At 39.5% G+C, this 14,316-nt stretch overlaps 1 protein-coding gene across 8 annotated transcripts in view; it reads right to left on the bottom strand.

Moving 5' to 3' along the window:
• BCAS3 (BCAS3 microtubule associated cell migration factor) overlaps nt 1-14,316 on the bottom strand; it is a 376,521-nt gene that overhangs the window by 245,562 nt on the left and 116,643 nt on the right. For all 8 annotated transcript variants that reach the window (XM_049804065.1, XM_049804069.1, XM_049804071.1 and 5 more), the window contains exon 15: nt 7,163-7,427. In XM_049804065.1, coding sequence (XP_049660022.1) covers nt 7,163-7,427 — 265 coding nt within the window. The remainder of the gene's footprint in view (nt 1-7,162; nt 7,428-14,316) is intronic.

Raw genomic sequence — 14,316 nt, 5'->3', positions numbered from 1 at the left:
CTGTATACAAGTTTATCTAGTCCTCTGCACAGACACATAAAGCACACTGAGAAGCCATAAAGCAGTGGAGCATATTCCTTCTTGCGCATCACTGATATTGCTATTTATCAGTTTTCAATTGGCAAGAACTGCAAACCCCTATCAAAAGTGATGCATGATCTGCAGGATGTCTTCATTACTCACCATGTATGAGAAGGAAATACACCACCTTGTCTTTTATATACCTGGTTAACTGGTGAGATATGCAGATGGAAAAACATCATTTTACTGTAAATTAAGAGGAAGTAATTGGGGGGAACAACTGAAATAACAATAGAAACCCAAACTGTCATTTTATTAAGTCATTTTCAGAAAAACACTTAAAAATCAAGTTACCACTTCTCCTTGGACTCCCTCAGTACATGCCTCTGACACATCAACACTTGACCCTATAGAAATTTTCTTCAGTTTGATGTTACCAAGACTGAAATCATCCATCTTGACAGGAAAACTTCAGTGGGACGCTCACATCTGTGGTAATCCAACTCCCCTCTGCCTTCCACCTTCCTTTCACCTCGCGATCCATCTTTGACATTGCGGTCTCCTGTGCACTACCTATTACTTCCCCTCCGCCTGTCTACCCACAATCTTTCTGAAACAGTTTGCTTTGACCACTGCTATGGCATTTGCTGTGCTAAATCACTCAGTCATATATTTTTACACTTCATACCTCAAGAACAGCAATTCCCTTCTGATGTCAGTCTCCTTCAATTTTCAATTTATCTGGAATACTTGTGACTCCTTTTTCAAATATAAAGGCAAACATACATTTGCCCCAGTCTCAGATCTATACTGTTTACAAAAGCTTACTTCTAAAACACTTTCTGTACAGACACGAACTTCCCTTGTGACAGAATTTATCAGTCTACTTCCCTACTTATCTGAAGGGAATGGATCTTTTCCTTCCACTTGAGAAACTATCCAAAATATACCACCCACTTCTTTCACTCCAGTGATTCTCTATCCATTACAAAGGGGGGGGGGGGGAGAAAGGGGGGGGGGTTGGCGACGAGCAGCAGCTAAAAACAGCTCATTTACAACCAGTAAGCTCCTGGCTGGTACCCAAATTGGTGCTTACAGTCAGCTGTTCATACCTCTTCTCCCCTGGTCTACACGTGTAATCTGGGGGCTGCTGTAACTGCTGGGCTCTGGGGGACTTCTGCGTGCACTTCCATAGCCAAGAGGCTTCGCATAACCCTGGGACCCTTCCAGAAGGAAGTAATCGTCTCTAAAAGTGGTTAGCAGAAAAATCCCACCACGTAAATTAATTTTTTTCCCAATTGCCTTGAAAACCTAAAGAGAAACTTCAAACGAGCGTGTGAAACCAAGAGAATCGCTATGCGTTTCAGGCAGCCCACGGCCCGGTGAACGTGGAGACGGTTTTACAGGAGCAGCTCGGCGACTGCAACATAAATTCTACCTGCACTAATAAAGGAGAAGGTCTATTCTTAACGACCGCTCTCTGGCCAGCGTTCCCCATCCGCCGCGACACAAGCAGGAGCACCCGTAAGAGTCGGTTAGGAGTCAACCGGTGCGAGAGCAGCGACGCCTAATCGCGCCGCAAACCCTCCCAAACGACCTCATCTCTTCACGAAGCCACCGAGCGGGGAGCCCACACGCCGAGGCCCGCTCCCCCTCCGCCCCTCACAGCCGCCCCGGCGAGCGGGAGGGCGAGGCGGGCTCCCCGCGCGCCGCCGCCCGCCGGATGGCCGGGAGGAGGGCGCCCCCTGCAGGCCCGCCGAGGGCCAGCGGCGGCGGGCAGAGGCGGCAGGGCCTTTCACCACCACTCAGGGGGAAGACGGATGAGGTGGAAAAAAAGGGTTTGTGGACAAATTTAGACTTCTAGACGAAGCTGGAAAAGAAATTATTTGAAAGTACGTTGAAATAAAAAAAAAAAAAAAAAAAAAGAGCCAAGCGTGGTGCTGTGGAAGAGTGCAATGTTTAAACAAACAGGGACATTAAAAGTACATTAAAAAAAAAAACCCACACAAAACCACCAACCCACCACGCGGGCCTATTCTGCAGCTTGCTTTGTTGTTTCTAGGCATTTATAAAAACTGTCTTCTGCCGGGAGAAGCTACAGTTTACAAAGAGAAAAATTAAAGCTTAATAGAGGCTTTTCAAACAACCGTTTTCAGCCGGTGTTTACAGTGCCAGCTCTGGAGTCAAAGTTTGGAAAGGAACTGCCCCTCCAGTGCTCTAAGTTATTATACAGTTAATTTTCTTTGAAACTATTTTTGTCTGCCTCTCTCTAAATAGGTGGTTTCTTAAGTGAGTGTTACTTAAAGGAAACCAATCTGTTTTTCAGGAAGGGCTGATGATGTCAGTCCTTTCAACTCTGCTTTCCCATAAGAATTCTTCTAGTAAAAGGAGTTTCACTCTGGGAAATAGTGAAAAGCAACATGAAAATATTTAAAGCATCTCAGCGTGCATGTTTATCAAACTTCTAGTTTTATGCTTCGATCTTAAACATGTTGCAATTGTAACAAATGAAGGAAAAGGGAGAGAAAAACTTTTTGATACTTAAAATTAAAAACAATTTTGCAATGAAACATGCGCTAAACTAAAATACTTACAAAGAGCTAAATACAATTCTGAATGCAACAGATACAGAACAACACGCTTTTTCATAATTCTAAATTTATGTACTCCATTTCAGCATAGGTACTAAATCTGAAACAGAACCACTGTATATTATGAATGGCCTTTTGGCAAAACCACGGCCATCCAAATAAATACTTCAATCCCCAACAAAATGACAAGACAGATTCAGAGAGTATCATATTATTATTGAATGCTTTTAGTAGGTGTGGGTGTGCAGCTATGGGTCCAATGTCGGCTTAACTTACTGCATTATTGTTAGTTCTGATACTGGAAATTCCTGCAGTCAACAACAGAAAAAACCTCCAAGTAGAGCTAGAGAGACTTTAACTTACTGGTGGTGCAAGAAGTAGCGATAATAACACAGTCTGCATTTTAATTTGCAGAATAAAAATAATAAGAGAGACATAGAGCTTTCAATCTTCCAAGTAAAGCATTACATTTTTACAGCTAAATGCTTCTTGCTGTTCACATATGGGTGTCCTGAAGATAAAAGGGGATACCTTTGCATGATCATGGACGTAGTTCTAACTACTTGTCTGTTAATCCACACAGTGTACCTGTGAGACAGGTAAACACCACAAACCCCATTTTATACAAACAAAAAGGTCACCTAAGGCCATATTCTACCCTAATGTCCAGCCCCACAACCAACTGATGTCGTAATAGTCTTATAATAGCAAAAGCCCATAAAAGGATCCCAACCTAACTCAGATATTACTGACAACACGCTCTGGCAATCCAACGGAATGACAAAAATATAACCTCACTGGATTAACAGACAGAATAACCCAAACAAAATCTGTGTTAGCTATAAAAGGTGCAAAGGAAATATCTCTTTATCATCCTCTATTTAACAGTTTACTTCACTCTGCTAAAAAGAACAAAGCCAAACTATGATTCATTTGGAAATTAAATCATCCCCACCCCCAGTGAAGGCTTACATTGTGTGGGTAAACAGTTCCTAGGGTACTCTGAACAAAATGTAAATAGATTGCCTTGCTACTATATACATAGCAAACAGTTTCATTTTGAAACTGGGAGTTAAAGAACAAGTGAGAAAAATGCTGCAAAGCCTGAACTCTGAAAATATTTACAAGAACAAAAGCTAATCACAAGTTAACATCAATAGGTTACAATTGCTAATCAAAAAAGAAGATAACAAGCAAGCACTTCGCTCACAGGAGTCTGGTCTTTTGGCCTAAGGTTGTAGCAGTGCTCTTGTAATATGAAAGAAATATTAGCAGAGGGATTAACAGCAGTTTTTCCAATTTAAGGTTTACTGAAACTTTTCTAGATTGCAAAGGACCTAAGAGGAAAATCATGACGACACGACTCCACACACAAAAAAATCCTCCAGAGATAAAACCAGTTTATCACAATCTTCTCTGAAACTGTCACTTAATCAACAAGTTGTCCCAGTGTAACGGTGCTCTCCAGGACATAGTCTTTGGTTTTATTTCCAATATAATCAGCTGTGTTTAGAGGGGTGATTGAGGAAAGTAACAGTTATTCTTCTTGAAGAAAACTACAAAATTCAAGTAATTCCACACACGGGGAACACAAAGATTGTTATTCTTGTTACACAGTAGAAAGCTGATAGACAAAATCAGCTGAATAAAATTTACCGAGGGTCACAGGGTGAGCTAAAATTAAAACAAAGAACTAAACCCAGAACTGCTCTTTTCTGTTCTGAGTACTAGTCTACACTTCTGTCGCCAGACTGCCCTAACTCCTCCAAACAACAATAATTTAACATTCTAATATGATAAGGAGCTGCTACAATCTGAGTAAACACATCCTAGCTCACAAATTAAAACAATCACTGGTCTCCGGCTAATCCAGCTGCCACACACGCACACAAAATCCCTCCACTGAAAGTCACTGTGAACTTCAGGGTTTTTTTCCAAGTTGACGATAAATGGCTTTTATAAAAGGCATATAGTATGATTCAATATCCTGCCTGCCTTCAGCCAGGTAAAATGAAAGATTACTGAAATGAAAAAGCAGCAATAATATTACTAAAAACATTACAGTATTTTACCAAATGGATTATTTAAACCCAAACTATGTTATCTTTTTTTCTAAGATTTTTTTTCAGACAACTCTGCTAACTCCTCCATACGATCCTCACAAATTTCTCATGGAAAAATTTCATATGAAGGTCTGCAAGTTACCAACACACAGTCTTAGCATGTGTCCAATTTCAAGCCCTTCTACGCTGTGAGAAAACGATGAGCACAAACTGCATGAAGTTCTCCAGAAACCGAAGTTACCTTCCCGCATTAATTCTCGGTGCCCATGTGCAGCCTTCAAATGGAGCTAATTGTTTAAACGGAGCTAACTGTCAAGCAATTATGACTGCACAAAGCTCTTAAAAAAAAATCTGATTTGTTTGTTGTATTTCAAGACAGACATTTTAAAACTGAAACCTTAAAACTCTTGAGACACTCTGATAAATGCTGCTCCTTCTCTCAGCAGCCCATCCATGCTTCTACCTAGAAAATCTGTCCACCACTGAGGATCCTAGAGCAAGTGAAACTGCTGTTTCTTCGTAAAGAAAAAAAAAAAAGTATCAAATCTATTCAAAACTTTAAATGTACCTAAGAGTACTGTAAAGGTGACAACTTACTGCAGTTTCTCTTGACAGAAAACAGAATTGGTTAGATGAAAGCTACACAAATTGATAGTTCCTTCCTCTCCTCTATGTGATGTCAACAGTTAAAAGGGATTGGATGTGCCATCGTAAAGCCCTACAGCACTCTCCAGCCTATTTCAAGCCTGACATGCTGAGCTGCTGTACAACAATAAGCGAGAAAGTAAAATGGTAGATACAGAAATGTCTCCGAGGAGGAGGAAACTACAGATCACATTTTGGGTGCCTTCCAGTGGCTCCGGGCAGAAGAGCACGGCTCCAGAACAGCTATGCAGAAAACTTTGTTTAGAAAAGCCCAAAGAAAGGAGAAAATACAGAGGCTTCTTCTGAGACAACTCTGGTTCCCTTAATAATCAACAAGTCATAAAAATGTTCAATTCAGAAATCCCACAAAGGTTCTCTCTATAGCAGCAAAGATGTTGACTATGACAGCTCATAGCTGGGCTTTCACAAGCACTTCTAATCCTACTCGTAATTAGGGAAGTGGGACTGTTCCTTCTCATTTTTCATACTCTTAGACTGGAAAAGGGTGGCTACCTGTACCAAACTGCTCTTTAAACTTTCACTTCAATGGAAGCTGTGACTTACTCTTAACAGGAGGGAGGGGTAAGGATGCAGCAAATTCTGAATCCAAACAAAGCAGCTTCTAATACAGACCTCATGAAAGAGAAGGGCAAAAAGAACGGCAAACATGAAACTGAAGGAGCTGGGTCAATGATGATTTTGGAACCTCTTTTTACAGGCTCCCCTTCATGTCCTTTTAGTTTCTCCAAAGCATGTCCACCGCAGGGGTAGGATGTACAGATCAATTCTTACAGGTGGTTTTTTTCCTTTGTACATTATTAGTCACATTGCTCTCACACACACACACACAAAAGTGGACAAAAATCTATACCATCAACTTCACATTGCCTAGTTTCCACATTTCTCCCCAAACAGTATTTATTGTGGATATCCAGATATGCTTCCTGATCATCGAGGCCAATAAGCAATGAGAATTTTAGGTAACTGTGTTTGAATATAGACCAGATTACTGATCATGTGCTAGACGGAAACAAAACTTAAAACCTAAAGACCCCCAAACTGTCAGTTTAGAGTGGAAATTATTAACACATCTGTGATAGCATGGTTTACTTAAGGAAGTTGCAAAACTAGAACTATCTTTCTGAAGTATTTATACCTGGGCTTACCCCTATAATATCTGCATACGTTACATATTTTTGCAGAATACCTGCAGCACCTTATTTTAGGAGACTCATTTTTTAGTGGCACAAACTACATGGGCAAACAGAACGCAGCAAATCAATTCTTTCAATCTCCAGTAAAATCAGCGTTTCTGTTTTTCAGGCTGTTAGCAAATACTACCGAAACTATGACGCTGGAGAGGGACTTTTTACAAGGGCACGCAGTGATAGCACAAGGGGTAATGGCTTTAAACTGACAGAGGGTAGATTTAGATCAGATGTAAGGAAGAAGTTCTTCGCTGTGAGGGTGGTGAGGCACTGGAACAGGTTGCCCAGAAAGGTTGTGGATGCCCCCTCCCTGGAAGTGTTCAAGGTCAGGTTGGATGGGGCTTTGAGCAACCTGCTCTAGGGGAAGGTGTCCCTGCCCGTGGCAGAAGACTTGGATCTAGATGATCTTTATGTCCCTTCTGACCCAAACCATTCTATGATCTCTAGGCCAGCATCTCCAAATGTATTTGGGAACCAAATTTTTTTGAGTCAGGCAGCTACACAGCAGGTACTGAAACATCTTAGAGGACATGGGCATCAATGACTCAAGGGGAAAGGTTTCTTGACAAAGAAGTAAGGGGGAGGAAAAAAAGAAAAAAGAAAAAAAAGAAAAAAAGAAAAAAAAAGGATTTACCATGAAGCGGTGAGCCAGACGGGCTGCTTGACAGGCCTGGAACAGGGCTACAGCGTCCTCCTTGTTTAGACGTCAGCTCTTGCTCGATCTCTTCCAACCCTGCGCTCTTTTGGAACCTGCTCATGCGATTTACCACCCGGGGTGACATGTGTGTTCGGACACAGGGCTGGCCACCGTAAGGATTGATAGGAAAAACATGGGAAGTGCCACGAAGCGTGCTGACCACAACCCAACGACAGTCATGGCTGAAGGAGATATCCTGTACCTAGAAAACAGAGGAGTGAAATGGGAACATAGTCACCAATGTGCACACATCTAACAAAGGAAATAGACCATCATGTTCTAAACAAACACAAATATTGATTGGAAATGTAAATAAAATCCCCTAAGCTTAGGCAATAACTTGAATTTTTGCATATATACCAATGAACTTAGTATTCAGTACATATTCATTATATATTATAAATATAAGCTGCAGTATAATACCCAGTTGCAAATTTTGTGTACTTTTCAAAATATTCTGAGATTTTTCTTTTCATCAGACATGAACTTATGAAAACAACCCATGCTGCAAAGTACTACAGAAAGCCACAAGAGATTGGTGTAATTTTCAAATAGAATTTAGTTCTAAAAAGAGTTGGGAAACCATTTCAATTACATGTTTTGTTATTTGCTTGTTTACTTTAATTTTTAGAGATTACCCAAAAAAGAGAAAAGGGAGGGATGAGAAGAAGAGAGATCTCACCACTGGGCCTGATTTTGACAAATACTGGCACTCAAAACTGTATTTTGAGTCAACAGAAATACCATGTCCTACGTAACTTAACAAACCAAAAATCAGTGGCCAGTATTTTCAAAAGCTCGCTATCATGGTCTCTAATCCTGCTGCTACCAGTGTATCTCCCAGTAGAACCACCATTCATCCAGGTATCCCTGGACCTATGCTCTTTTGGGGATTTAAAATTTTGTCAAGAAGAAACTGAACAACTTTGGCCATTTCTCTGTATAAACCCATTCCATTTTACACAAAACAATCTTTATTAATCGGCTATTAAAGTCCCAGGGAAGACCCCAGTTAGATTTCTTCTTACGCATATAGGTACTTAATCACCACTTGAGAAACACAAGTCTTATTTTAGCTTAAAAAGGTCAGTCTCGAAGCAAATATAAAAATAGTTAAATATTTTCTACTGTAGTTACTCCTTGCATAGATCTCAGATACGAAGTCCAGAAGGATTTAATTCTCTTTTAAGTGTGCTTTACACAACGCTTTGATGGAAAGCAAATTCTTGTTCCTGAAGGAATGCTTTAAAAGAGAGATTAAAGTTTGTTTCCAACCCTGTACTGGCAGACAACTCAAGAAAACAAGTAGTCTAGGTTAAAATGATTTATCATAGAAAAAAACCCCTAAAACAATTCTTCCAAAAATGTTTTTAAAGGTAAAAGCTGACTAAAAAGAACCACGTATGCAAGTGGGATTTAACACGGCAAACAAACATGTAGACGAAGGATTAGTTTTCATTATATTATTAAACAGCATAAACTAAATAAAATTCTTTAAGATTTCACTGAAGCCAGTTTTACAATACACTAGGTACTCAAATTGGAGTAAACACTGATAAAATCTTGACAAATATTCCAGAAATGCACTCCAGCTATTCCAGACAAAAGCAGCAAGTATTCATCAAAGTGCAAGTTTCCAACTGAGCCCTGAAGCCTTTGAGATAAAAAAAGGATTTAAGTCTTGTGACTTGTGACAAGATATTTGCCTGACAGACTGTCACGACACAAAATGCTTCATCAACATTACACAGATAAACTAAAAAACAGTGCTACACACCTGCTCTTTTCAATTATGGTGACATACCCAAATGATCTGCTAATGATACAGCTAAACAATCTCCCCCAAATCTGACAGGTTTTGCACTTTCAGCGGTTCTGGTATTACTGACATAAAGTCCCAGCACTTAGAGCTCCTAGTTAGCCTACAAAGTGTTTCACCTTAATACATTGCTCAAAAAGGATTAGAGACCCCACAGGGATTAACAAGAGCCAAAAAAAGAAACCCCACAGCCACGGAGTCAAGAGAAAAACTATGGCACCAAGAGTATTTAAATACTTGCTGTTTAAAGAAGCAATTTCTACCAGTCAAAATTAAAGGTAAGAACTGTATACAAATTGCCATTCTCAGGAACAACAGAGAGATCACCAATATAGTAAACCCATTAAGATTGTTGGAATATATTTCCGATCCTATCAAAGGCCCTGTTTTCTAATTTTCAATAACGTTAAGAAAGGCCATGTTTGTCATCAGATGTGACCCCTCTGAAACCATCACTGTTTTCCAAATATTTGGTATTCATTTTAGATCCAGCTTTAAATTCCCCTCCTGATCTCTAAAACTATCTGCCCCAGCCTCAAGAAAACAGCTTTTATCTTCCTCTCTCTTTGCCACTCTGCTCACTCACTCTATACCTCCAGCCCAAGTTTTTTCTGTCTTGCTCTGTAGTTTCATGCTCCTTGCAGAAGAGTGTTCTCCCCTGAAACCACAGCTATCTGGAAGGGACTTCACAAGCCTCCCTGCGAACTGACACCTTTGAGCCATATTTACAGGACAGACTAAGACCGCTTGCGCCTCTTCAATCTCTTCCCTCCTGCACTTCAACTGATTTCACAGCCAAACTCTTTAAATCACTGCTTTCACTCACACCTCCCACGTACCCTCTCATTTTATTTGGCAGAGCATTTTTAGAGGACATTTCTGTGAGATGACAGAGAAAAAAAAATTGTATCTCACTGTACTGCATAACGGAAATGTGTATGTTTCTATATTAATACTCAGTTTTCAGTACGCATCCTTAGGATTATGTTGTTTTAAAAACACGTACAACAGACCTGGCATATGACAAGACAAAGCCAAGAAACTGGGAAACAATCATTACAGGATGTTTTTTCTCAATGTAAACATTACACAGAAAGAAGTACTCCTGACCTTCAGGAAGAAAGTTTGGAACAACGTAATCCAAAACATTCTCTTTAAAATTACGATCACAAACAATCCCTGCAGTTGGAGAGTGGGTATCATGGTCATGACTGCTTAAAATACGGCTGAAACCACAGAGGCAGAGAACAAACAGGTTTTTATGACTTAGTAATAACAAGAAAAAAAAGAGTGTTGACAGATGAGTGTGAAATGAAATAAGATTTATAGGAATACAGCTACGAAACCCTACTCGGCAGCAACAAAAAGTATTTTGGAAGCTACCGTTACACATGCAGTAATGCCACCTATCTCCTACCAGTCTCAAAAATGGCCTCTCTGGTCCTTCACAGACAAACAATGAGTCGCAGTACCTCAGACAGTTCTAGGAGGTAATTCAGAGAATATTTTCAATGTCATACAAGGGCATGAATTAAATACGTTCATATCAAAACAGCACAAATGCATCTGTGCAATGCAAAGGAGTCATAACTTTCCAGTAGACCTGGAAGAAAGCACTGGACCAGGCTGAAAGGAGAATGCTCATTCACAGCAGTATCAGAAAGGACTTAAAAAATCAGCTGTGTGTGTCCATGGGAAAAAAAAAAAATAAAAAATAAAAATTATCACATCAGACTTGCTGTTCTCCACCACGGTGTTACTGTACATTACAGAGAGTTCTTGACTTCTTATAGTATAAACAAACTGCACAGTGGCCCATTAGTGGTTTTCAAGTTTATGCTAAGCATTGCAATTTATTGCTGTCCTTTAGGTTAATGTACTATTATTTCATGTATTTATAATATATTTCTGGATTTGTTGTTAATTATGATGTAATGTTTAGATACCAAAGATCAATCAAGACCCCATAGTGTTTACAGATATATGTTAATAAAGTACAAAGTACACTAGATCTCTCACGATGCAAAGTTTATTCTATAGCTCAAGGTCAACATCAGATTTAACACTCAAGTTTGTATTTCAAATTTTTATCTATCCTCTTCTGTCTGGGCCAGTAAATGGAATTACTCCAAGGTCCTCGTGAGAAACACCAAAGCCTTTTCTGGCCCAAAGGAACGCACTTAAGACAACCACAGAACGTTATAAGGATAAAACAGTGCGCATCCTCCAATTTGCCCAGGTCTAAACCAGGTATTCCATGACTCCTGTTTTACAGGAGGTCTGCAGAAATTTTGTCCGTATTTTATAAACTCTTCAGCTTGCTCCACAAATCCTAATCAGCATCTGTCAAACCCAAAAGGGGTTCTGGCTGCCCAGACACGCTGCACCTCTTATGTTACCATCTACTGCTGACTCTTCTCCATATTAATATGCTAACTGTGTTGAAAAAAGATTTCTGTACCCTCACAAAATTATCAATACTATTTTCAGAATCATGGACGATATAGCAGAGACAATTAAACAGTGTTTCAGATATTCCAGTACGCTTTAGCATGACTTGGAAAGAAATCATCCAGTACCTCTATGGAAAGCAAATAACAGTCTTGAGAATGGTTTTCCTAACAGGTGCAAGGAAAGAAATCTTTTAATATACTTGTACTACACAATGAGTCCTCCACCATGTAGCTTCCTTTAGCTTTGTCATTTCTCTCACCTTCCCCATTTCTTTCTTGCAACCCTTTCCATCGAAGTACTCGCATCTAACCTCCGTAACTTCTTGTCAGACTTGCGCTGTCTTCTCCCGTTTGCCTTCAATTACTCTTTTCCTATGCTTCCTTTGAACTTCCACTATCCTATTTCCCTGTGTTTCAAACGCTATGATGTAAAAACCTCCAGAAAACTGAATGAAAATTTACCTGCCATGTTCAAAGTCTGACCTGAGCGAAACAGTAGGGTAATTTAACATACAGACTCCTACAAGGACATGTCACGTGTCAACAGCTCTACTGAAGATCAGCTTTCAAGATTGTCCAGATCAAAAAATTATTTCTGATATTCTGAAAATCTGGGTGGAATTATCTGAACTTAAGGCTTCAAAGCTGACATACATTTACCTATTTCATGTAATGTAAATCTACAGAAGTTTTTGCTGTCATTTTTTCCTTTTTCCCACAGCTTCTCCAAATTTAAACACAACGTTAATTAGAATATATTCACAAAATAAATTAAAAAAAATAATTCAAGCCATAACTGAAAGAAAACAAAGCAGAAGCAAGAGCAGCACGTAGAAAACTTATTTTAAAAGCAGTTGATTAAAGTGGGATAGTCAGAGGAATGGCTGATTACACAAGCAATCCCATGGGACAGGCAGTGACCTTGTTTACCACTGCTCCTGTGAATGACTGACAGCCCACACCCAGCCTCCATATTTCAGGGCTTCTAGAAGTTAATATTGTACTAGCTTGCTGCACAATGCTTAAATGTAGACTATCGACTATCACTTACACAGCAGAAGGAGCTACGCTGGGCTATCACCGTACCTCCCTATGCAAATCCACTCCTGATGCATGCGCATAATGCGATAGTTAGAAAACAAAGCTCACGATACTGAACCACGTATTTTCATAGTAATTACAAGAAGCAATTGTTAAAACACATTTTGATCTTCCTAGTGCTCTTTCTTTTCCCCTAGTGCCCCTTTTTTCAGTTGTGGTAAGTTACACCAGGTACAATATGTATATTCTTGCGCATTTCATGGCATTAAATTAAACTTCAACAGTGAAGAGAAACAACAATAAAGCATGACTAGCATTACTGCAATAGGAACTTAACCCAGTTTCCTGTGCATTATGCAATGTCACAGAGAAAACACACACCACTATTTGAAGGACATAACTTAAGTATTTAATTATGCTGTGCAGGGAGATGGCAGAAATAAAAAACCCGTATCATTAAACAATGAGCAAGAGCAGCAGTATTGAGGCAAGGGTCAAAATGAATTAGAGTACTGGTCTGTACTTGAATTTTCTTGGTTGAGAAAATTAAGGAAATGATGTAGCAACAAACACAAATGAAAAAATAATAAAATCACAGACTACACAATATGATTTATCAGACCCACACAGACTCAACTCTGTCTCCCCAAGTCGTCAAAACTGATTTCAGTTTCGTATAAAAACAATGGCAGAATCTGGGCACAGGAGACATTCATGTAGAGTCCCTTCAGCCAGAGTAGCTGCTCTCTATTAATAACAGAAATTGCAAATGCCACTCTGCTTAGAGCTCTGTCTCCTCCAGATAGTTAAGCTACTTCTAATTGCAGCAGTTTCTTATTGTCTGCTTTCATCAAAGACTGATCAACTTCCTTAAATCAATCTTTATTATTTCAAGACTGTCCAAGATTCTTTCCTAGAAATAAGAAAGTCTCTCTTCCACAAACTATTTCAATAACTGCAACTACGTAAGTATGTCAAAAGGTAGGAAGAAATTCCTATTGACCACAGAGGTTTACATCAAATGTTTGTAAACTATACCAACGTTTCACTAGCTGGACACGGTACGTGACACAACCTTGAAGGGTCTCTATGCAATCGCGTCACAAAAACATTCATGCATTCCCCAGAAAAGCATAAAATCGCACATGTTCTGTGGCTGCCCATGCTGGAATGTTTTTATCATTCCCTCTGTTTACCTATGCTGACTGAAGTCAGTTGTAACAGCAGTTTGCGAGTCAGAATAACAAAAGCCTGACAGTGTAAAAGATTACAGAGGACCCTGGCCACCAGCCCACTGATGCTATCATTACGTTTATTTGTTCTAGGTTGAGATAATACTGTTTTCAGGGATTTTTTTTTCTGTTTACAATTTCAGATCAAAGAGAAAGGATCATCAGGTGACAGTCTAACTTTCATTTGCAAGTAAATGAGTTTCCTCAGTTCAGAACGTGCTATACTTTACTAAAAACCTTCCAAAATGCTCTTGGATAAAAGCATGAGTGAAGCGTTGACTTATCAGTGCAAGAGCTGTAGGACAAGAAAACGTATCCTTAATCAAAATGCGCACCACATACACATGCACATTTTTTTCCCTTTACAGCTAAATTGTGCAAGCATGGGTTCTCCGAGAGCTTCGTTTCCCTCTCTGGTAAGGTTAAATGCAACCAGCGCTTGCAATGAACTTTCGCGATGTAACACAGCGCATCAAACATGCTGGTTTTTGTTCTCTAAAGTCAAAAAGAAAAATAATTCTAAAGCATAAGTGGCACTTAAAGACT

Source organism: Accipiter gentilis, chromosome 6 (genome assembly GCF_929443795.1).
Source record: "Accipiter gentilis chromosome 6, bAccGen1.1, whole genome shotgun sequence".
Lineage (NCBI taxonomy): Eukaryota > Metazoa > Chordata > Aves > Accipitriformes > Accipitridae > Astur > Astur gentilis.
The sequence above is the reverse complement of the archived record's forward strand: the minus strand, read 5'-3'. Positions and strand labels throughout refer to the sequence as shown.